Source organism: Anoplolepis gracilipes, chromosome 13 (assembly GCF_047496725.1).
Source record: "Anoplolepis gracilipes chromosome 13, ASM4749672v1, whole genome shotgun sequence".
NCBI lineage: Eukaryota > Metazoa > Arthropoda > Insecta > Hymenoptera > Formicidae > Anoplolepis > Anoplolepis gracilipes.
In genome coordinates this window covers 4,850,193-4,875,540 of record NC_132982.1, presented here as the reverse complement: position 1 = coordinate 4,875,540, position 25,348 = coordinate 4,850,193, and the positions used below count along the sequence as shown (strand labels likewise).

Genomic DNA, 25,348 nt, shown 5'->3' with positions numbered 1-25,348 from the left:
GCGAGATTATTTATTTAGAAAATAACATTTCATAAGTATATTCTAGACTACTTTTGTAGATATATTTCATCAGCGTTCCATTTGCGACGAAAAAATATGATAACTTGCACGGTCTAAGATATCTTAAAAAACTCAACCGCGTAGGTATTTTATTCGCGCTATATTATATGATGTTGCGAAATAGCTATCTCAAAGTAGCCATTATATCGTAAAATAGTCCATCCCAAGTGAATCCCAGTAAAGTCGACTATTTTGTATATACTTAACCGCATACTTTCAACTCGTAATATCTGAAATTACTACTGTATATATGTTGTTGAAATGGCGCATTCAAAGTGAACATTTAGAAAAGATTACATTCGACAAATTTCTATGGAATAATTCCAAACAAAATTGAATAATTTAATTTATAAATTAATTTTTAGTTAAGAAAAATGAAACTTTAAAGCAAAAATGTATATTCGCAGAGTTTCAGTTCTAAAAACATTCTTTCGTCAAAAGAAGATTATATTACAAAATTTAATTACTAATTTTTTCTGTATATATTCTCTGTCTCTCTTTTTCTCTCCCGCTATCTTATTAATTTAATAGTACTCTTATACTTAGAACCACACTTAGAAATTGATTTTCTTTCTCAATAACATCAAGATACTTTTAATTTTATAATATTAAGTAATTAAAAATAAGAGAATTTCAGCAAATTGAAGAAAAATAGATGACAAACTATATTTTTTAGTTAATTTCAAGTAAATTTTAATAAAAATTTATTTTTAAAATTTACAAAAATACGTAATATATTAATGATTAAAAAATTATGATAGAAAAAATAGGATGATTCTAATTCTATTATTGATATTTTTGTAAGGAAAAGATCAACTTCAAATGGGTAAAAAAAATCTATTGTGAAAATAGTGTGTAATATGCGTAGAACAGAAAATCGTATATCAGGGTTTTATTAAAATAAAAGTTTTTGAAATTTCAAAAGTGTTACATTGCAAGAGATGTTTTGCGAAGGTTGTTCGATGGATTGAGAAAAAAAAAAACACTTGCGCAAAACTGCATATAAATAGAAGGCTTAAATCGCGGAGAAAAATTCAGCTATAGAAGATTTTATTCAAGGAGAAAAAGCTTATCGTATCGAACTCGTCCAACGGAAAAAGGAGAACAGAAATATAATAAGCTGATAGGATAGATAGACTGAATCACGTAATAGGGTGGAAAAACGGTTGAAGCATTTATGCCACATCTTCTACGCTCTCCGCTCTCTACGATGATTTTCACCAACGAATTTTCCTTTTATTCGGGTGCAACGAGAATAAAAGGGACCAGAACAGTCATCTGGCTCCTTGTTTTCGGCCGGTGTTATCACATGAATACAAATTGCCCGACCGTTTGTATTCGTAGTTGCGTCAATCGGTAGCGCTGATAAGAATAACGGAATGAGTCCAAACACGGAACGAAAACAGCTAGCCCGATTTTTTTATCGTTCTCCAACGGCGTTCACGTTTGTACGATCGTCACCGGGATTGCCGCCCCGGGATATGCAATCCCGCGAATTTCGTTTCGCGTTTTCACCATGTTTTTTTTTCGTCGTCATCGCCGAGGCATAAACCGCGTTAACGGTGTTTCGAACTTGAGTGAAACCAGGATGGATTTTAGAAACGGAAGACATCATTTCTAGATGAAAAAAAAATTTCCGTTTGCATCACGTTTATATAATATTTTACGCAACGAATAAAAAAGGATTTAACTCGATCTCTCCGAAGGGTCGATAGACATCCGCTGTTGCTAGTAACATTTTTAAGTGAAATAGAAATATTACAAGTCGCCAGTGGTTTTTAAACAATAGTGTAATAATCTTAAGCATCGACCTGACTGGCAAAGAATATTTATTTAATTCTTATGAAATGTTACATGACGTTTCACTTTTGACATATTTGACATGACATATTGCTTTTTTATTTGACAACTTTCGATTTTTTAGAACTCTAACATCTGAAAAAGACCCAAACCAAGGGTCGAAACGTCATGTAACATTTCATAAGAATTAAATAAATATCCTTTGCCAGTCAGGTCGACGCTTAAGATTATTACACTGATTTTTAAGTGACACTCATTCCAATCGTTCACATGCTTAGCGGTGCGTACACGGGGTACCTGAACATCGCAAACTTTTCTTTTAGTATAAAAAGTTATAGAAATGTTATACGTAAAAAGAAGACAACACACATCAACAACATATGCATCAGCATATTTAAAAAAAAAACATAATAAAATAAAAGCTAGTACTTTTAATCTAATTTATAAATTCTAGAACATTTTATTCGTTTAGCACGGCACATACGTCTTTGTCAGGGTATATGACATGTAATATCTTTCAATGACAATAACTGCAAAAATTTAACATTCCACTTCACTCCCACTCTTCGATTATACAAAGAGAGTGTTTCTCATGAGAAACACATGTACAAGATATAAGCTATAATTGTAACTTAAAACGCTTTTCGCATTATTTTGACTTTAGAAAAAAATCTGCAAACACATTTACATTAAATATGTAAATCTGATATTTTTATAAACATCTAGATAACTTTTTGTTTATTCACATCTTCATTGAAATAATGTATCATCGTTTAAAAAGAGTCTGTATTCCTTGCATATGTGGATTTTCTCACTAGTATTACATAATTGTGAATTGTATTAATATTGTCGAGTATTATACAATAGTTGTTAGCCCATTGTGCTAATCAATTAAATTTATTTAAGCAGCTTATATATGAGATTGCAATCCAACAAATTATGCTATTTTGACATTTTACATTCATTTAATCTGTGTTAAGTGGCTTGTTTTTTTAAATAGTTATAAAATGCAGATTCAATTCCTATAAATAGCAAATAAAAATTGTTTCACGAATGGTATTGATAGTTCGATAATGCAATCTATATACAGAATATCTCAACAATCGTTAATTTAATGTTTAACTTTAAGGATTAATCTAATGATAATGATAAAATTTCAATTTGTTGAATCAATTCTTTCATCACTAAAATTTTCAGATATTGACTAGATTTTGTACATCTTCAGTTACAAATATATCACTAAAATTATATTATTATAAATGTCTTGTGATTAGTTTAAAATTTAAAGATTTTTCACAAGTATAAATTAAACCTAATGTACAACTAAAAGAAACCAAATAATGATTTTTTAATTTTGCAAGTCATAACGGAAATATTTTTAAAGATGTCGTGATGTAATAAGTAAATTTGTAAGTAAAAGATATCCGGTAGCTAACAGATTTATGTGTCGCGAAACTCTCGTGATAAAACTAAGTTGAAGCGGATCGTGACATCGTAAAAACTTACTGTTTCATTTTATGGAGTTGCCTTAATTATTATATATCTCCCTGGAAAAATTGATTAGTACGGTAATCTTTATATTAATCGTATTTCATGCATCATGATTTTTTCTTGTATTTCGAGAGTCTTTTTTTATCTTAATCTTATTTCAGAATTCATTGTTTTTTAAATTTCAATTTACGTATCTCCATTTTTATAACCACAAAATAAAATTGTAGAGTCTTTTAGTTCTTTTCCATAAAATCTTGTCAACAGTGTTGCAGATTTCTACGAAGAGTGAAAAAGGAGAAAATATAATAAACACAATAAATATATTTGCAACTCATTTTTCTCTTGGAAAGGACGACGCTTTTTAAAAATAATGATTATTAGATTACGACGTTATTAGCTAGTGACCTGAATAAGGAAAAGAGAATGAAATCGTATTCGATCCTCTCCTCTTTCGTGGAGATCGCTAGTCACTCTTGGATTAATGCCAAGTAGTGAAGTAATCGGGCGCCGGTGGCGCCTGTATTGTAATTGCTACATGCGCCGCGGCTCTCTCACGGAAATGCAATAATCGTGCCAGACGAGGTTGCATAATTAATTCTTCTGTGTATCTCCGACGCTATTTAAATCGTCGGAATACCGGTAAGCCAATTTGAAAGACGAGGAGACGTCACGTCAGAATCCGAGACGGCGCAAGAAAAAAACGTCAAGGCAGAAAATCCTATCAGCTTTTTCTCAATTTTATAGGGATAACGCGAGGTGAAAAAGGAGGCAAACATCTCCGGCAAGGATCTCCGTAAGATACCTCGCGAGCGAGGCAAAGTTCTCGAATTAATGGTGAATATTCAATTTCAAAGGCTTCACGTCGTCGTCATTCAATTGCGTGCGACAGAACTGAATCACGAAAGAAAAGAAAGAGATAGAGAAGATCGTAAAGATCTTTATGTAGGACAGCTATGTCGCTCGAGCGAAATAAAAGGAGGACAGCCTGCTTGTGCCTTAAACGATGGAAGCGCCGGAAGGACGTCTCTCCTTCCGGCACTTCTTCTTCAACATATTCTTGTCAGAAGGTCGTATAACATAGCTCTTCTTAAGCGTCGATGCGAACCCGATGACAATCTAGCTGCTCGTTTTCGATGATAAAATTCTCGTAAAATGCAGACAGTTACTGCAGAAATTGATGCAAGATAAATCGAACATTAAAATATCGTTAAATCAATTCAATTCCTTCTTATATGTATATGCAATTTTTAAAGTTTGATAAAATAAATATTTTCTGAAAAATTTTCTAAAAGAACCTTTTATTATACGCACCGCCAATCACGATTCTTATCGCGATCATTATTGTTAGTTTCATACAATAAATATGCATATATCCTGTATTTTTGATAATCTAGGAAAAATACATATTATAATAGTAATGTTTAAAATATGTAAATTTTGCTTTATAAATATTATGTAACGAATATTTCAAAAAATTTTTCATCGACATATTTGCAAGTTCTATTTTAATCTAATATTATAAAAGATAAAAGAAACGTAATATCTGTAACATATTAAAAACTTGTCACACATATATATATATGTAATGTATTGTATTACGCGCAATAATACTGCAAAATAATATTGTGGAAAAGTGTGACAATTAAATGTCGAAATTCTATCTCTCTGCTCAGTACTACCCTGAAATTATGAAAGTTGGTGGGAAATACAAGGTGCTGCTTTTATATGAGAGAGTTTTATTCGACAGGCAGAAATTTTGTACATTGTCTAGCTTTTACGCTTTGATAACGCAGTGCCGCATGGCATTATGTTACAAAGTATGTCTCTCGGAATCTCTCGGATTTTCATGGCAATTTATTCCCACACGGCGCTGAAATTTCTATCATACCACCATTGCCCGCGGTAATTCGACTACATAACGTTTGTTGTTGAGAACGTAGTTTGATGCTTTATTTTTTTCCCAGTAATCTCTCCCCATTATGTCGAGTATGTACTAGCGGTTCCATTGCGAATATTATATTTTTATGAAGATGTTAACGTTGAAAATTATTTATTTGACAAAACATTTAATGAAATGCAATCATCATGTAAAAAGGAAATATAATAAATAAATCAACATTTAATAGAAATTACTTTCATTTTTGTATGAAAATTTTCTATTTACCACTTTCAATGCATCACTTATTTCTATTCACTATATTCAATTCTCTGAATTCACGTCCGATAAAAACTGACGTTTGTACCATTTTTCCAACAAGCTTTCAAATTAAGTATACAATTTTAGACGAATGCTCGACATAAATCTAGAATTCTATTAATCCGGCCAATTTATGTGAGCAATTAAAACGAAACGGTATATAGATATCTACTTTACGAGAACATTACTGGATTACAACGGGAACGCTTGCAGCTTTTACGGTAATCTTGATGTTTACTGTCCAAGTGACCCGTTTTGCGTTTTGCATATGATTCTAATAACAACAACGCATATAATCGATCGACGAAGATGATCCTCGTCGTGGCAAGAGCGATATACAAGAGTATAATCTTACCTTTCGACCGACATCGCGGTGAGGGTGACAACTGAGCAGATAGCCGATACGCTTTGCATGTAATGCACAACTTTGCATAGGAAGATGCCCATGGTCCACGTGTAGGAAAACAATTTCGCTATCTGTAACAAATTGTGACATGTATGTACATAAATATGCAGAAGAGAAAAAAAGAGGGATTTTTTCCAGTTCGACAGGCTACTGATTATTTTATGTAAAAAAAAAACTCTCAATTTATCGCGATTTTATTTTCGTATAAATTACAGAAGATAAATATAAATATCAATAATTATATTTTATAAATAGCAATAATTAAATATATTTACTTGTACAAATATAGACGTTAGAGTCAGAGAACAAATAATCTAAAAATTCTGCAGCGAACAATTTTGACATTTGAATTATCAGTTTCAACGAGACGATGTAACATTCACGATATCACTATTGCTGAAGAATGTAATAAGTATCGCGATATATATAAATATATATCGAGCGATAAATCGACGATACTTTCAGAAATGTAATTCGCGCTATTTGCAATGATTTAATCGGCCCCACACGCGCAAGCAATTACGTATGTATCGGGCGAAAGTCGCGTGCGTACAAGAGGTGAGATGTGAGAGAATAGGCGCTTTAATCCTTCAAATAGTCTAGTAATTGCTCTCGGGATATCCGGATACGAGTGGTAAGAGCACGCACAGATACGTATGCGATGCGCTTGGGAACGTGAAAGCCTGAGATTGCGTCGGTTTTCCTCTCCCCCGTCCATCTCTCTCTCTCCGATTTACACCCCCTCCCTAACATAAATTATCCCGCACAAACGTATTCTAGGCATACGTAATACGATTTAATAGTCACTACCTCTAGCGGCTATACATACAAGACAATGCCGACTTATGCGCTTCGAAGATGATTAATAAATTATCGTGAGAAAACGCTCTGATCGTCCAGCTAAATTATTGTACGTGTTATTTTGATCTTAGAATAGTAAAACAAAACTATAAAATATAACACCAATACGTGTGTCCTTAAAATAAGAGATGCAGAAAACTCACAACCTTGCAGAAGCAATCTCATTTTCCTCGTTTTATTTTTGCTTTCACCTAGATAAGAAACAAACTAGTCAGCGATTTATAATAAAAAAAATTCACACAATTAATCGAAGTTTGCGCGTGGGAAGTCTTTTACAATTTTCTCGCAAAGTAGAAAATATGATTTTTGTATCTCATATTATATTAGAAATGTGTGCCAATATTTTGCTAAAATATTTGTAAATATTCTTTTTACACAATTTTAATATTACTAAAATAAAAGATTATTTGGGACAGTTATCATAATAACAAAATAAAAATTTTATGATTTATGAGAAAATTATGGAAATTAAAACAAAGCGCGAGTTTTTTCTTGTACCTTCCGTAAAAACTGCTTTTAGATAGCCATTTTACAATTGGGATTAAATGTCACTTCACTGACGCATGAAAATAGCTCTTCGATCATTCACAAGGATAAGGATTAAATTTGAAACTTCTACGTCAAAGAGATCTCTCGACTTTAATTAACATTCCACGTATTAGACGCAGGTGTCTTTGTCGGTTTTGTTATAATCAACTCTTGTTACGATAGAGATTTACACTCGAACTTCATTAAAAGTCGAAGGCTACATACAATTAAACTGTACGCACACACAGGATTTTGTACCTTATTGAGGGAATACTTGTGGCACGTTATGACAGCACTCTCATGAAATTAGATACTCGGGGAGAGAAAAGCATAGCAAGATAAGTTTAATCCCTCCCTTCTGCCATTTTCTACACGCACATACACGCACACGCATTCGTGCAAGAGATCAATTCTATCTCACGACGTTATTAAAACTTGAAAATGCGAATACGATTGAAATTCTTCTCTTACATTCTTCGCGTTGCAGCAGCGATCTCTCAAGCGTTCGCAATCGATCTTCGCAGTGTGAAATGAAAAATATAGCATCGAGAAATGCAAATATATAAATATAAGCATTTTTGAAATTTTAATCTAACGTTCACTGTCCCAATAAACGATGAAAGAGAAGACGTCGAGCAAGGTGACAGCAAAATACTCCTCGCGCTGAGACAAAGTCAGTGTCGAGGGAAAACAGAATAAAACATGTTGCTTTTACCATCACGTCGTCATAACGTCAAATATTTTTATATAGGTTTTAAATGTCAGCGGCAACGCGGTTTCGTGACAGACAGGATGTAGAGTTTCATTTCAGACTCATATAAATATAATTGCTCTCAAATTGAATCAGTGAAAATGTCATTAATAAAAGCAGTGACAAAAAAACACATTTTGCTTCTCCGTCTTATAATTCTCTATAATTATGACAGTAAGATTTCGCTGAAAAATCAATCATCATTAAATTATTCTTCTCTTCTGTGAGATTTCACTGTTTTCAGTGTTGGCAATATTTATAATTAAAATTGCTTATATATATATATATATATATATATATATATACATATAAGTATAGCATTGAAAATAGTGACTCTCTCACAGGAAAGAATAAGTTAGTGATAATGGCTAATATTTTTTCAGCGAATATATAAATCTTATTGTTATAATCAATAAATTATAAAACGAAGGAGTAGAATATGTTTTCTTTTGTCGTTTTTATTAATGACATTTTCATATATATTGTATATATCAGAATGATAATACTGCTTCCATTTAAAAAAGAGCTGTGACAGTAATGTTACGTGTAGACCTTAACATTGAAAAGCACGATCGTGTTCGACAATTGAGTTTTATTTAACCTCCTTGAATCGAATCGAGAATTGTTCCTCCCACGTAACTCTCCGTGCTGACAGACTAATTTCACGAATTCACCCTTATACGACGTCCAATTTGCGACCCAATACGCAACAATTCTGACGATAATTGTGACAACGTCCGTGAGATTGCAATACCGAATTGTCATCGGTTTACAAACTTAATGATATTGCGTGATCGATAATTAATTAATTACAGTGATGCACGCGTAAGAAAAACGAGCGACCTGATTATCGGCGCTGCTCTTTCGTGTGCAAACAAATTTCGATGCCAAAAGATCGTGGATTCGATAGGAAAAAGTGAAAGAATGAAGAAAATTTAAATAACACAAGCGTAAAGAAGTACATTTATACTATAAATAAATGAATACAAATTAAGTGGTCGAATTCTATCGATGTATATTTTTAAATTATTATTAATTCTGAAAGACCGATTTTTTCTTTAAAAAATTTTAACACATTTTTTTCCTAACTTTTTGATTCGATATTAGATGTTGATAATAATTAACCAGCCTCAGCAAAAATTCCATTAAAATAAAATCTATTTAAAATTAAATAAAAAAAGAATAAAAATATTATTTATTTTTGCCTCTAAAGCTAGAATATATCTCTTGATTTATCTGTTGAGAGATTTGGTATTTTTGCTAAAAAAAAAAGTTAATTTTAAATTGATCAAAAAATTGGTTTATAAAATTTTGAAGAATTTGCCTTTAAAACACCATAAATGGGATAAGAAATTTACGATTCTTTTAAGTAACTTTTAAAGTTGATAGATTCTCATAAGAAATTTACAGAATAATATAGATTGTTTTGTATTTTAGCTGAAAATTATAAACAAGTTCAAGCAATAAAAAATATATAAAGATAAAAGAGAGAATTAACAATTATAAAAAAGCAATTTCGACAAAGCTAAAAATTGTTTGTATCTTGTGAACCAATGTAAACCAATGAATATCACATATATATAAGTCCGTGGTTAATTCGTCCCTAAAAAATCGTTTCATACCGATCCGAATTACGATGGGCTATAAATAACAAACGAACTGCTCGGCCTTTTCATTTTCGCGGCATCGACAGCTTATCGGAACAGTCTGCACAATTTATTTCTACCCATTTCCCTCTCTCATCCCCGCTCTCTCTCTCTCTCTCTCTCTCTCTCTCTCTCTCTCTCTCTCTCTCTCTCTCTCTCTCTCTCTCTTATACCGGATAAAACAAAGACTATCGTCCAGCGTGACAATCCGGAACGATTCTTCTCAACAATTACAAAATGCGATTATCGCATATGGAAAATAAATGGATTATTTAGAGTTTAGAGAATAACTGTGTGTGTTTTCTCGACAGAAAATTATAAACTTTTTTTCGGTTTTTCTCGTTGAAAAGTCGCTGATGCAAAAATTTTATTTTAAAAAACAAATATCGAAAAATTGCTCCCGAAACGTTTTTGTAAAGAACAAATAATTGTGATTGAAAAACTAACAGAAATAAATGAATACCTGAAAGCCTTGCACAAGAACGAATAGATACCGAATCAGACTTAGATTCGTCTCTTCTTCCATTGTAATCTAACAAAGTTGGTTTCGCATATATCATAACACCTCTTAAAATACGTCGAGCAATTTTATATACACGATTCCGACTGAATAAACTCAGAAATGATATAAGTAGACATTTTCCCTTTGTGATGGTCACGTTATTCTGCTGCGAAGCGAAAACATGGTAAAAGAAAATTAAAGGTGCGGTACGTACATTATATGAAAAGATGCATATTCGCGTAAATTTTTGATAAAACAAAGAAGAAAAATATATAGTAACTTGTGTAATATTTATGGCAATTAAGTAGTTATTCCTAATTAAAATTTTACTCGAGTATTATTTGGCATGTTACCAGATGTGAATATAAAGAGATATTCCTTTTTCATATTTATTTTTTAATGTTATAATAAAGAGAAAACAAAATAATTAATAAAAAGATATTAATTGTTAGACAATCTTATATAAGAATACTATAGTTGACAAGACCTTTGTAGTTTGAGGAATTGTTTTAACTTCTAATGTTGACAATATAAAAAGCAATAAATGAAAATAAAGGAAATTCACGATTAAACTACACAGATAGTAAAGCTTTACCTTCTTTCATTTTTACTTTAACAAATTTCAAGATTAATTATAAAAATATTTAATACCAGTTGTGATAATTAAAAACCATGATGACACGCGTTAACCAATTTCGACATTTTTGTTATAATAAATACATATTTGAAAAAAATTAATATCAAATTGGTTAACAAATAAAACGTGTTACAAAACAATTGATATCATGATAGAAGATTGGAAAAATTCGCTTATTAAGTTGAAATGTGCAACAATCGAAAAAAAATTGAAAAAAAAAAAAACGCTTGTTAAGGTAAAATGTGCAGTTCGCGACAAATTCATTTAAAACACTATAATCAAATATCACGCCAGGGATACGGGAGCTGACATAGCAATTTAGCTTTCGAAAGGATGTAGCCACTACACGTGCATTCGAAGCACGTTATCGATTGTTCGTAGAGAACAAGCTTCCTGAAAATGCAGGACACGTAAATAATGTCATGCGGATGAGTACAGCACGCCCATAGTCGCAAAATGGAACTTTTCACATGGTGGTGTCAAACTCGCTCGTTCCGTGAGATGGAATAACGCAATAATATAACGGCGACAAACATACGGCCGAATGACAAATAAGCCTTATTAAGGTCTAGTTATCGGTAATCGATGTTACTCGCATGTTTGTACTCGCGATTATCGAATTAATTTTGGAAAGGTACAGTATGTGAAGCATCTCTGCCGTCATAATGCCATAACATTGCGTTTAAACGCAAAACGGCGAAAACGATAACAATAATTAGTGCATGATAACATTGCACTAACAAGATGCAGCATTGTATTATCGCACGCCACCATTACTTAATACCTGCACTCTCAGTGAACAAGCAATTCCATCATCTTATCCATGACATTCTAGCGGAAGCTCATGGATAAATGAGAGTTTGCCTTTCTATATAAACAAAGACACAATCAATTTATCACAGACATTTATTAAAGCGGGACACATGTTTTTTTTTTTTTTTTTTACCTTTTTCAATTTTTACAAGCTACTAATTGTAAGGAAATCTTTCAGACAACTATATAAAATACTATAATCAGATTAAGTTCTAGAATTTTCATTTTATTAATTAAATTTATATTTGATATTTAGAATATGTGCGTATGTGTGTATAACAAATCTAAAATTATTTTCTTAATTTTTTAAATTTCTTAAGTAAGGGAATAAATAATAAAATAGTTTAAGCTTTTACTGCTGAGTCGCTTTTCTTTTCTCACAATTTTGAAACAGTTATAGGACTGAAATAAATTGAAATAAATTATTCAGACTTAATCCGCACGCACACATACACACACACACATACACACACAAGAGGAATAGATAGAAGCATCCTCATGTGCTTTATATGTAGTCGAATTAAAACAGGAACAATATTAACAATTATATGGAGCACATCGAAAAGCCATAACTGAAATTATGTACAAGGCATAAAGTCAAACCGGAAATGAGATAATAATCGACTATTGAATATGCTTCATTACTACTTCAAATTTCGAATCAATTACATTTCAGAGATTCAATTAGATAATTCGCATGTAAAATTATCTATAATATTCGCATGTAAATTTATCTACAACATTGACTATTCTCGCGAAAATAATTCAGGAAATTGCATCTTTGACTACATAATTGTTATTAATATCGACTAATTAATTATGTGCAAAATACATACCATGTACCTTACTTTTATATTACTTTTCAACAATAGATTTTGTATCATAATTTAGAGTAGATTATTTCTTTGATAAAAAATAATTAAAAATATTTTAATATTTTTTGAAATTTTAAAATAATAATTTTCGAGTAATAGTATAATAATTTTGAATAATGAAAGTAGTAAATAAAATTAAAGAGTTTTTAAAATGAATTAAGTTTCAAGAGACAATATAGATAATAGCATCATATTTTTTAATTAATTTTAAATAAGCATTACTTTAATAATATTGTAATTTAAGATGTATATATGTAGCTAAAATTGCTTGCGTAATTGTAAAAATTAAGCTTCAAACTTTTCGTTAAAAATTCGATTTTCTATACCTTGATAGAGTATTTCCGTATTTCTCAAGTAAAAACAAATATAATTTAGATTTCTCCATCTTCCATTTATTGTTTCAACGCAAAACATGATTATAATTTCTGAGTTTGCTAAGAATGTTTATAATAAAGCTTTTAGTTATTTTCACTACTATTCGCATAAAAGGATTTATCTACAATAAATTCTATTAGTATATTAAATTCATTGTATATTTTTTGATCCATTTTCATGCAAAGACTATCCAGTTCCAGATATTCAAAACATTGTAAATGCACAAATAAATTCGCAAATATATATTGAGATGCATAAAATAAGTAAATTTTTAATTTGCCATTAAAGTATTAAAATATATATCATCAAAATATTATAACATTATTATAATATTATTAGAGTATTATAATATTATATATTATTAAAATATCGCAATAATAAATTATAACAATAAATAATATTAACAATAAATAATAATAATATTATAATAATAAATATTGTTATTAAAATATTAAAATATATTTATATATTATTAAATAATCCACATATACAATGTAATCACATGTTGGACCATGAAAAATCTAGCAAAATAATAGCAAATAAATTTATCTTTTTTTATATTTCAGTTATGACTAAGATATAGTTATATATCTTGGTCATCATTTTTTTAAAAGAGAGTTTATTTTATATGTTTGACATAATTTTAGAAAGAAATCATATCGATTATACTGTGAATCTACTACTTGAATTACTACACTTTTTGAATGATACTTTTTTTTAATAACTTCCTTATCGTTTTACACCAAGTTAATGTGACCAAAAGAGCTTCAAAAGCAGAAAAGGTTTCCCCAATGGCACAATTATCGCGATACATTCGCCGTAAGCGCTTACATTTGTCACAAATCGGATTATTTCGCGCCATTAACCTCAGGGCAACATGCGGGATGCGCATGTCGTTAAACATTAACATGCAACACGACGGTTTTTCTAACGAAACGAACGCTCGCACAGTCAGCACTCAGAACGACAAGAGAGATGCTGGAAACATATATTGCCGCGAAAATGGTGCCCGCAGCGTTTGATTAGCTTCGATCAGAAACAACGTACTCCCCTGCCTTCTTCTCGCAACACATATATCCCCATAAATTTATTCATCTTACGACTCTATGTCTGAAAATTTCATTCTATTCCTCACATGATGCGTTCTGACTTCATAACGTTAAAAACGATATTAATTCATATTCATTTACGACATTTAAAAAACTGCCAAATTACGCAATCTTTGCGATAAATTTTTTAAAATATTGTTGGAAACTCGTAAAGAGTGTAGTTCTTCAAAAGCAATAATATTAAATTCGTGTGAAACGAATAAAATTGCTTAGACGTCATTACTCTTCATCAGTCTTCAATATTCAACATAAATCGTTATAATTCTTACGAGGTACTTACATTTTTTGTTTGTTATGAAAAGAGGAAAAGAATGAGTTCTACTGCTGAATAAGAAACAACTATTTATCAGTGATAATACACTGATTTCATTCGATAGAACAGATGTGTTAAAATCGATAGTTTGAATCGATTCAGATTTAATCTTTTCAGATAAGATATGATTAAATGCGTATCTACGTTGATCTACGTTGATCTACGTTGATCTATGTTGGTAATACATTTTGAAAATTTCATTTAAAGAATTCCATGTAATTTCCGGTACAACCTCCGTTATTAAAACCGTTTATGGCTCTTCGTCGATGTCGCTGAGGACGTCACTAATCACAAGAGACCGGCGCGGCTATGCATAAATCCAGCATGACGGCAAATCGTATTAACCGACGGAAATTCTTAGTACCGGTTTTGCAGTAAGTATAACGTCGAGCGAAAGCATGTTAAGCGTTAACTAAAATTCAATTTTGCAAGCAAAGTGGTCTTACGTAAAGCTTACTCACAATTAACCCAAAAATGAAGTGTTTCTGTATATGTTTCTTTTACTAAAATGTATGCTGAAATCTTGCTTTCCATTTAATTTCATACACATTTTACGTTAGATTGTCTTGTTTACAAAACTTTAATATCATACTTAATCTTGGATGTATTAAATGAGAGACATTAAATAATAAAAATATTCGGAGAGTGTCCGTAAAAACATGCAATAAAATTAACATATCAAATAAATTCTTAACGGATGGCTTTTTAAAAACTTTTCCGATACATTGCAGTTATTTAATCGCATACTTTATGAACTCGATATCAAAGAGAAAGAGGGGCAGAAAAAGATGTCTTTTTCATCATTTTATGTACATAACTTTACTAAAAAGAAAAATTACGTAAAAAGATTTTTTTTTAATAAGGCAAATTTCTCATGTGAATTACAGATATTTAATCTCGTCGGTAATATTTCAAATTACGCGCTTAACGATTTATACAACAATGATATGCTTTGCATACATTTTACGATAAACACGAATACGATAAACATGCTATTTAACGATTCTGCGAGTGTCCCATCGGCATCAGGTAGATGGAAATATCCCTCAATTTAGCGAGCGACATTCGCACAATTTACGCTCAACAAATACGATGGTGAATCAGCGATCGTATAAATAAGATGACCGTATAAATAACACACATCGCGCGCCTGTATAATCGCGAAAAATATTTGCGTAGAACAGTTGAATCGCTTAATCGACGAGGAAAATAAATATTAATATCTCTCTTATTGACTGTTATAACATTTCATAACGTTGCAACATTTTAATCAATTATCAATTATCGAAAAATGTCTATACATATAGCGCATGTTAGATCGTGGAGAAGCAATTCTTGGTTGTTTCAAGGGAATTTAATTAAAACATTCTACGTTTATATTTTGATTACACGATTGTAACGCGCAGACCATGTTCTACTACTGTTATCTTGGTATAGAATAAACTCCCTCTTTCGAGACAAAATAAATATTTATTAAAGATGAACGATATTCCTGTATAGAATTTACAAGCAATACTTCTGTCACGCAGACATCTCGAATTCTAACGTTAGAGATAAATAAATTAATAAAAAATAAATCTATATCTTCGTACACGTTATGATCACTTTAAAGTGTTAGGCGAAATGTAACATTTAAAGAGGTTGATCAATTGTATTAAAATAGTAAGAATCATATATAATTTTTGTAAAACGTTATTGGCAGAATAATGCATCGACTGTTTGAATTTGAAGTTGATTTGATGAGTTTTAGTTTTTGAAGAAATTTAATTTTAGAGATAGGATCTATACATGAATGCTTATGAGCGCTATAGATATAAACGTCATTACGTCAAACGTCAAAATAAAATTAAAAAATATAACAGTAAGATTATAGATAAAAATATTCAAGTTTTAAAACGATTATTTATTTATATTATTACACTTTATTAGAAATTATTATTAGTATTTATTTATATTATTAAATTATAACTACAAAAAAAGAAAATTCTTTACTATCTTGTTTAAAGAACAGTAAAAAGTATTGTATTTTATACATATAAATGTTTTATATACTTACTTATACATCTCACTATTAAATATTACGCATGAAACCTTATTTTTTTAATTAAAAAGTTTTAATTAGTTTTTCAATTTGTAACACAAAAAACGTGTATTTAACCTAAACATAGACATTCCTCTCTTACCGCTCTCGCAAAATAACTGAACAATTTCCTTAACATTTCCGTTTCAATCTCAAAGGAAATGATTTATTCAATTTATGTATATGTGCGACCGAGCGCATATGCGAGAAATTTTTCATCCATACTCTTGAAAAATGGAGATTGCGAATTTTGCCTCAATTATATGTAACATACATTAAAATTGTGCACAAAAGAATGCAAATTAATGCGCCTGGAATACACGTGTCAGGTCGGTGCATATAACATGTTGACGTTTCTGCAGATTGAAATGTTTCGTAAAATCCTTAGGAGTTTAAAGATTGTCGCGATCATCCACCTGTCGATTTATTTAATGTAAACCCGCGTATATATATATATACAAATATATATAGATGCCTATTTTTTTCCGCGTTGATATTTATTGACAAATTGTCGATGATCCGAACTGAAGGAGCGATCAGTCAACTATATATAATATCTGATCCGTGCCATAAATTTCCGCGACGTTCCGATACACGTACGGCGTTTACGTCCGTGTATCATAACTTACGTCGCGTAACTGCATAACGACCCGAGGGGAAGATTGAAAAATTATGGTATAAGAATACAACTCGGAGCTCGATAGGAATATTCCCGTGAAAAACTACATGCCGGAGTAACAACGTCTATATGAACACGGGTGTGAAAAATTCCCAACATTGAGATCTTATTCCCTAAACAAACACAACATAAATAAAAAATGTTTAGCCCTAAAATATAGTGATTATAATATTTAACTAATACTATATTTAAATAATACTGATAATAGATTAAATCAATAGTTTTGTTTTTAATCGATGATATTATATTTTGATCAATTATCATAAATATTTTCAGGCTAAACTTCTTTTTTCTATAATAATAACTAGTTTTGTATAATACCTGCTCAATTTTTTCTAACTTAATAAAATCTCTAATTTTTCCTTTAACTTTTTCATTTTCCTTTACATACATATATAATTTATTTATATATGTATAATAAATCTCTCTTGTTGTAAATGTAGACATATTATAAATAATTTATTTTTTGTGATATCCTTTTTTTAGTAAAAAACTTTTTCAATAAAAGAAAATTAATTTCAAAACTATGCACGAGTATGAGATTGAAGAAAGAGAAATTTCTTTTGCTTATTAAATAAATGAAAAATTCTACTCGGTAGCGCATCAGTATATATGCAAACCAAATGACATACTTGTACATCTGACAAGTAAATTAACATAAAATTCTTCTTGCACATGTCTAGTCAAAATGATGAAATGCAATATGTAGCAGTGATGAAAGCGCTCGCCAAGAATATCACTGAAATTTGGCGAACAGAAACGACATGTCTACGCAATAGAGGGATACATGGTATTTGGGATATGCGGAAATGGATGCACGATTTATACAATATTCGTGGGAGAACGAGAGCAACTAAACGCGAAAGCGATGCTTGTCTCATCACGACTATTTCCGGTGATGAAATTCCTGTGACCGAAATATTCCAAACATAACAGCGTGAAACAACGTAAATATAAAAAATATTGCTTTTCTAATAATTATATTGTAACAAACACGGTTTCAATTTTTCTCCTCTTCTTACAGATTTTTTTCATATTTATATATAAAATATATTATAAAATATAAAATGTTATATATAAATATATATATAGTATATTATATATATATATTATATATACATATACAATATTTTTATATAATATTTTATATTTTTTTATTTTGAAAAATTATACCTTTACAAAACTATACCTCTGATTTTTTGATAATAATTAACTTATATTAATTTTTGCCGGTTTATTCGCTTGCTATGAAAAAAGTACAAAACTTCAGAGGTACCATACGCCACTAGGATACTCAAAACGTAAATAAAAAGTATTAATCATTAAAAGAGATTTATGATTCTAATAAATTAGAAAACTTTGAGCTCTCAACAGCGATCCCGCAAAAAAGCGCAACACTGTGAAGTATCTGAGCAATTTATGCAATGAAGTAGCGTCGAGGTTTTATCCTTGGACGAGGGACGAGCGATCGCGCACGTTCACGCAACCGAGAATTTATTATGTGCTTCATACTGGATATGCGAGAGAATTTTACGGGGTCGTAAAACCGCGGAACAAATAAAACCATCGAATTGCCTCAACAGGCGGCCGCCAAAGCCTGGCTACGCGCGTGAACCTCCGTCGACGGGGATTGAAAATGTTAAACCCTCGTCCCCGTGTGTTTCATTAAATCCTAAACGTAAAGGATTAGATTAGGGTAGCCCCATTAATGAGACCGCAACTCGGCCGTTTCTCACGGCTACATCTTCTACCACAGAGAGTCCTTCATATTAAGATGGGAGGAGAATTTACCGCGGTAATTCGTAGAAGCTGAAATATTACTCGTCACGAGATGGTAAAGCGAATAACGAAAAGAGCTGTTTACTTCATGGAATTAGGCTTTCCTAAAAATGTTTTTTGGCATAAAGTTGTGTTACTGTGAAATTCACTATAACGTAAGGTCCTTTTTATCCGGGCTTCAAATTATTTTAAACTTGATATTATGGAGAACACGCTTATTTTTCACTCGCAGTTGCATTGACGGATAAAAAATATTGATGGCTCGTTTTAGACTGCTTTTTACATGGAATAATAAATAAATTATATGTCGCGAGATAAAATTTATTTCAATATATGATTATTAATTTTTATTACCTGTTGTCTTTTCGAGATTTCGATTATGAAAAATGACGATGCACTATGATTTATAATGTATGGTATCATAGATGAATTAGATAGCAACGAAAAGATTGAAAATAAAAATATGTTTAAAAAAAGAGTATATCCTTTACAAAAAATTGTAGCAATAAAAATAACGTTTATTAACGAAAAAAGAAGCTGCAAATACACATAATATTCATGAATATTATAAATATATGCAACATGGATGAATAATGAGGCGCATCGCTCATATAGGATAAGTGATGCAAACTGCACTTATCCATTTCACATCTTATTCATACATCATCGCGCAAAAACTTGATCGACAGGAAAACTTATTATCAATTTAAGTGATTAAGTATGTATTTCCGTCGAAGCTCGAATTTGTTAGAACGTTACGCATCCTCGTCTCTTCTATTTTAATGTATTTTTCGTAAAATAGAGCAATGTTTCTCTGAGACTGAGAATGATCAAATATACAGGTATTATATGAATAATAAATTATTTCCGACATACTTTTCTAATATGAGCTGTTTCAATGTTAAATAAATATTAACATTTGTTTTAAAAATTAAATTAAATGAGAAATGAATTTAAAAAATGCATTTTTACTATATCTTTTAATAAAATCTTTTATGTACTTCATAATGTACTTCATGTTAAAACATATATTATTTTAGTATTTTTAGATCCTCTTTAATGACAGATAATGATAGATAAAAAATTCAATTGTAATTAATTTGAGTTAGCTTGAAATATATTGCAACACCTGTAGCAATAAAAAGAAAGATAGAAAGTTAGTAAAATAAGTGGTTAAATACATTTTATAATAAAAATCAAACAAAGAAATGAAAGAAAAGCCAAGTTTTTTTATAAGAAAAGTAACTCTTATATATAAAAAATAAATAAGGTATCTTATGTAATAAAGAAAAATGTCTACCGCAGAAAGAATCGATAGCATGGAACATGTGCAGTTGTTACTCATCGAATCGACATCTCTACCTTCTAGACAAATACCCATCGAATAGGATAGGTAATGATAAACGTCGTCGGGTTTCGTTTCCTGTTTCCCAAACGTTCTTTTTCCTCCGGATTCTCTTTACGAACAATTCAATTCAACCAGATACACGTGATCAGATTTTTCGCATGTTTTGACAAGCACATTCCATTATACAGAATAGTTCTGTGTCTTTTCTTTCCTTAAATTATTTTGCATTTCTAAATTTGTTAAATATGTATATCATATTTTTTAAAGTCTCGAGCAGTAAAATCTTTTAAAAGAAAGTTTTGAAAATTTAAAATATATAGCATAAAATAAATACTGTTGAATTTTAATATATCATATTTTTTATGTTGTAACATTATATTGTCACAATTTAAAATGTTGCTTTCATATTGATGAGTTAGTATTTTTTCCTAAAAAAAATACAAAGCTGAATAAAAAGTATTTTGCATAAATATAAAAAATTTAAATCGTACAAAATTTATAAATCTTCCAAATTGATAATTCTCTCTCTTTTTTAATAATATAATAATTATCTAATTGTCTCTAATATAATATAATTCCAGTAATTCCAATAATTTTAATAATTCTAATAATTCTGATAATAATTTATTCTCTAATATAATAATTATTTTCACGCGTATTCGCACGGGTTCTATGTAACAGATCTTTCTATTTTCTCCATTCTTTTCCAAAAAAATTCATCTAGCGATAGTTCTCTAAATTTGTCTACTCAGTTGTCTTCCCAGTACGATCATAGATCCTGGATCATGGATCCCCGGTGAGCCCGGTGATTTCAACGGAAAATTTGGCAAGAGACGCAATCTCGGACTGAACGCTTTCGTTATCTCAGCGCCCTTTACAAGACCGACGATGGCTCTCTACTTTTGTCCTTCGTAGAATCATATAGTGCTCAGGAAATCTCTCCCGAAATTTCACTGCATTCCCAAGAGTCCAGTTCGAGATCACGTCGGGAAGATTTCCATATGGCAACATATTCTAGACGAAACACATAAGAACTTCTGTGTTCTTTACTTTTCTTTGTGTCACATATATCGTAGAATGAATGTCTCTTAAACTTTAGAACGATGATGAAATTTTTGAAATTTTTCTCGTATCTTGACGAACAATCAAGCGCACAAATTAATATATATATATATATGTTCTTGTTCACTGACTTTGCTATATCAGTTTACATAACTTCGATCGACAAGATGTAATACCGTGTCGAACGAAAAGTTTCATACTATGTATCAGAATATATATAACAACTATCGGAATAATATCGTTCGCCTCTCGATACACGTGATTCGTATCTCGATGCCTTCATCACCTCTCGGGTAACAAAATCGATCGTCTGTCTCTCTGGGGAGATCCCATTCACAAGCGTGTGTATGACCAAAATCTAGCGTGCCTGTCTCCGGATAAGAAGGATATATTGTTCCTTAATCCTTGAGCCGCCACCTAAGCCCGAACGTTCTCTGAGACTTTGCGTTTTATGTAAGTCACATGTTTTAGCTCGCCAAAAATCAAAAGAAATTCTGTATATCAAGACATCGTAATATAAAAGGTCTTGAAATAATCAATTTCAAAAGTAAACTCAAGTATACTATATTAATCAATTTAAAACTTAAGAAAAAAGTAAAGACAAATTTTAATCGTAAATGAATTTAATTTGGAGGAAAATAGAGAAAGTAAAAATTGTTTCATGTTTTCAAATACAGATCATAAAATAACTCTATATATTATTGCGTGCACGTGCGATATATAAGTATTAATTTTATTATCAACAGACATTAATTATCGTTGGATGTAGTTGAATAATGTATTACTCTATAATGACAGCTCCGAGAACTTTCTTGTCGGATCGACAATGTGAGCATGTGTAGCGTAATAATAGTGAAACAGATAACTCCGTCCACGCAAATTATTCTCGTAATGACGAAACAACTTTTCTCTTACCAGCCCGACAGCAATTTCCAATAAACATCATACTCGTGTTAAATTATTCCCTTGAGAATTCTTCAAACCGCGATGACACGGTCCACTGCGGTGACGAGCTCGAGGAGAACGGAACGCAGACGCATTTTTTTTTACATTTCCATAAATTTACGGCAACTGATTTACGACAGACCATTTGTAACACCACGAGACATTTGAGCAAGGAAAAGAGCATCGCGAATATGTCTATTTATCTGACCTCGGCAACTCACACGTTCTGACATTTCTGACACGTCGCATCTACATATGTCGAGTCTGTCAATCTATTAAGGTCATCCACGAATTTTTATAGTCATTTATAAGATGCGCTTCCCTTTAACGTCTGATAAAAATTGTCCGGATCAGAAAGATATTCAATGCTGCGAATTAAGAAGCATGAAAAAAAATGACGTGCAATAAAATTTTGAATATTTTATTAAACATTTCATTTCGAAAAATTCGTCTGAAAATTTATGAAAGTTTTTGTATTAAATACAATGCGGCAGATATAAATCGGTTTATATTATTCAAAAGGTATATGTATACTTCATTTTTCGAGGATGAAGTGTATCGTAAAATAAAGTCTAACTACAACGATTTCTCCAACACGAGCATTTTACCTCTGGATATACTATCGTCAGAAAACGCAAACAATCCAATCTTATTTACGCCGCAGTACCTTTATATATCCCAAACTACCTAAAGGATCAATATAAAGAATCTGTACGCAAAGAGTAAATACATAAGAGTAAAACACAAGTCAATGTTTCTTGATTTCAATTTATGAAAAATCAGAACAAATCTGGCAAATCTAGATTTTATAAAAAGATAAGGTTACTTTACTACTAAAACTTAACACATGTATTTTATTAAATAAATTAATTAGAATATACTAAATTGATTAGAATACTACGTATTGAAATATTTCTCGTTTTTATAGATATTGTTATAAATATTATATTAAATATTTTAAATATTTCGAAATTAAAAAGTTTTTAATGTTTTATACACGTTATATTACTGAGTGAATAAATCATTACCATTGAAATAACGAGATAAGCGAGCAATTTTAAAAAGAAGAATAATAAATTAAAAAAGTTATAAATTGCTCACCTTATTCAAGATTGTTCCGCTAGTTTCTGATATCTTCCTGAATTTCCTTTTTTTTCCTTCTTCAAGTTTTTTTCTTGCTTCTTTATGACACTCATACGACATTCACGAAAGCATGATGATCATACATACGTATACCGTAATTAGCAAAATATGACGATATTCTGTGTGTGATACTATCATTGTTAATACACAACTCGCACCTTTTTATTTATCTATCGTAATGAGAAAATAATGCGATTATACAAAACGATACGCTCGATTCTCGCAGACTCAGACTAAATTCCCTCGATGTATATGACAATATCTCTGTTACTGATAAATTATACAAAATGTTCACGTTATAAAAATCAATAACCAGATAAATGAAAAAGAAAGATAAAATACTCATCGAATATGTGTATTAAGTGTATAATTCCAAAGTCATTTTGCCGACTTCTAACGTAATAGATTTCGATCAAAAAGATTATGTACGCGTTTTAAGAAATTACTTATCAAACTTCAAGCTTTTGATCCGTTAACGATTATTAAAATATGTGATTTAATATATATGATAAAAGAATATTTACTTGACTATTTAGTAAGAAAAATTTCACAACATCGTTAGACTTAGAATCGATCCGTTCTCTATTCACTACATTTCATCGCAATAATTGAAATATTCTGTAATGATCGGCAACTTAATCTGATAGCGCGTTAATTATGAGATATAATGGTTAATTAAAAAACACGATGTATCCCGCTCTTATCACGATGGTATGTCGCGAGATAATACGATGACACACGGAACGATTCGTCTCACTACCTACTTGTTCGAGCCTCCTATATGAATGACAATAACAAAGTCACTAACAGTAAACAATGAGTCTACTCCGTGCGTCGTCATATTATTTTTCGAAATACAATTGCCACAAATACTAAAAGATATTAAACACCATCATTTTCTACGATTATTATAATTAAAGATGATCAATCGTATAATTAATTCGAGTGGTTCCCACAAATGTACCGAAGAGCAATTGTCGAAATTATACATCTCGAATAGAAATCGTAGCGACGGGAATTATAAATTATCGTTTTCATTATGATCTTACGAGTGATAATTTCCCGCTGATTAAAATAAATAAATAAATAATCGTATCGTTAAAGATAAATGCTTCAAATATAATTTACTTGTTATTTTTTTCAGCACAAAGTAACACATCAATCGTCAAATCGAATAATTTAAGTAATAAAAAATAACGATATATATATTATTATTATTAGTAAATGATCTCTCTCTCTCTCTTTATATATATATATATATATATATATATATATATATATATATATATATAGAGAGAGAGAGAGAGAGAGAGAGAGAGAGAGAGAGCGAGAGAGATCATTTACTAATAATAATACACCTGTCTTGGGGAATTGACGAACTCGGAATGTAAGAAATAACGACGCGTCCTTGATGATATACTTGATGGTATGCCAGTGCGACGTAGTGGGGAGAGCCTCAGTCAACGTCAACATCTCGAGAAATGGGAGAGGTCAAAGAACTGACGCATAAGAGAAGAATTATATTATCATTCAATAAACAATCGTACGTTGAGGAAGGTGTATTATACATTGCCTATCAATAAAATATTTCTCTAATAGTATTTAATTTTATTTAATTCTTTCGTCAAATTAATTTTTCTTACAGAAATGAATGAGATATGCTTAATCTGAATTATGCATTCTCGGATCGTGTCTTAATTAATTTGACTCGCGTAATATCGCGCGATAACAAAATAAAGTAGCCGATATCATTTTTTGTTACCAATAAAAACGAATCGGATCCAGAATAGATTCTGACTAAAATAACATTGTAATATACTTAATTAGTACATACAAATGTATTTAATCACAAAGTTTTGATATTTGTACAATAAAATACCGCGTGTTAATCGAGAGCATTGTATAAGGTGCTACGCTATTATCATATCTTGTTGATAATTAATGCGAT

At 30.7% G+C, this 25,348-nt stretch overlaps 1 protein-coding gene across 1 annotated transcript in view; it reads right to left on the bottom strand.

Moving 5' to 3' along the window:
• The window catches only part of LOC140672652 (pyroglutamylated RF-amide peptide receptor), a 41,955-nt gene extending 17,387 nt beyond the window's left edge, over nucleotides 1–24,568 (bottom strand). Inside the window, exons 1-2 of the mRNA XM_072904975.1 lie at nucleotides 23,359–24,568; nucleotides 5,904–6,025 (exon numbers count right to left, since the gene is read on the bottom strand). Of these exons, the coding sequence (XP_072761076.1) occupies nucleotides 5,904–6,025; nucleotides 23,359–23,460 (224 nt within the window). The 5' untranslated portion in view covers nucleotides 23,461–24,568. The remainder of the gene's footprint in view (nucleotides 1–5,903; nucleotides 6,026–23,358) is intronic.
• Nucleotides 24,569–25,348: the final 780 nt, after the last annotated feature.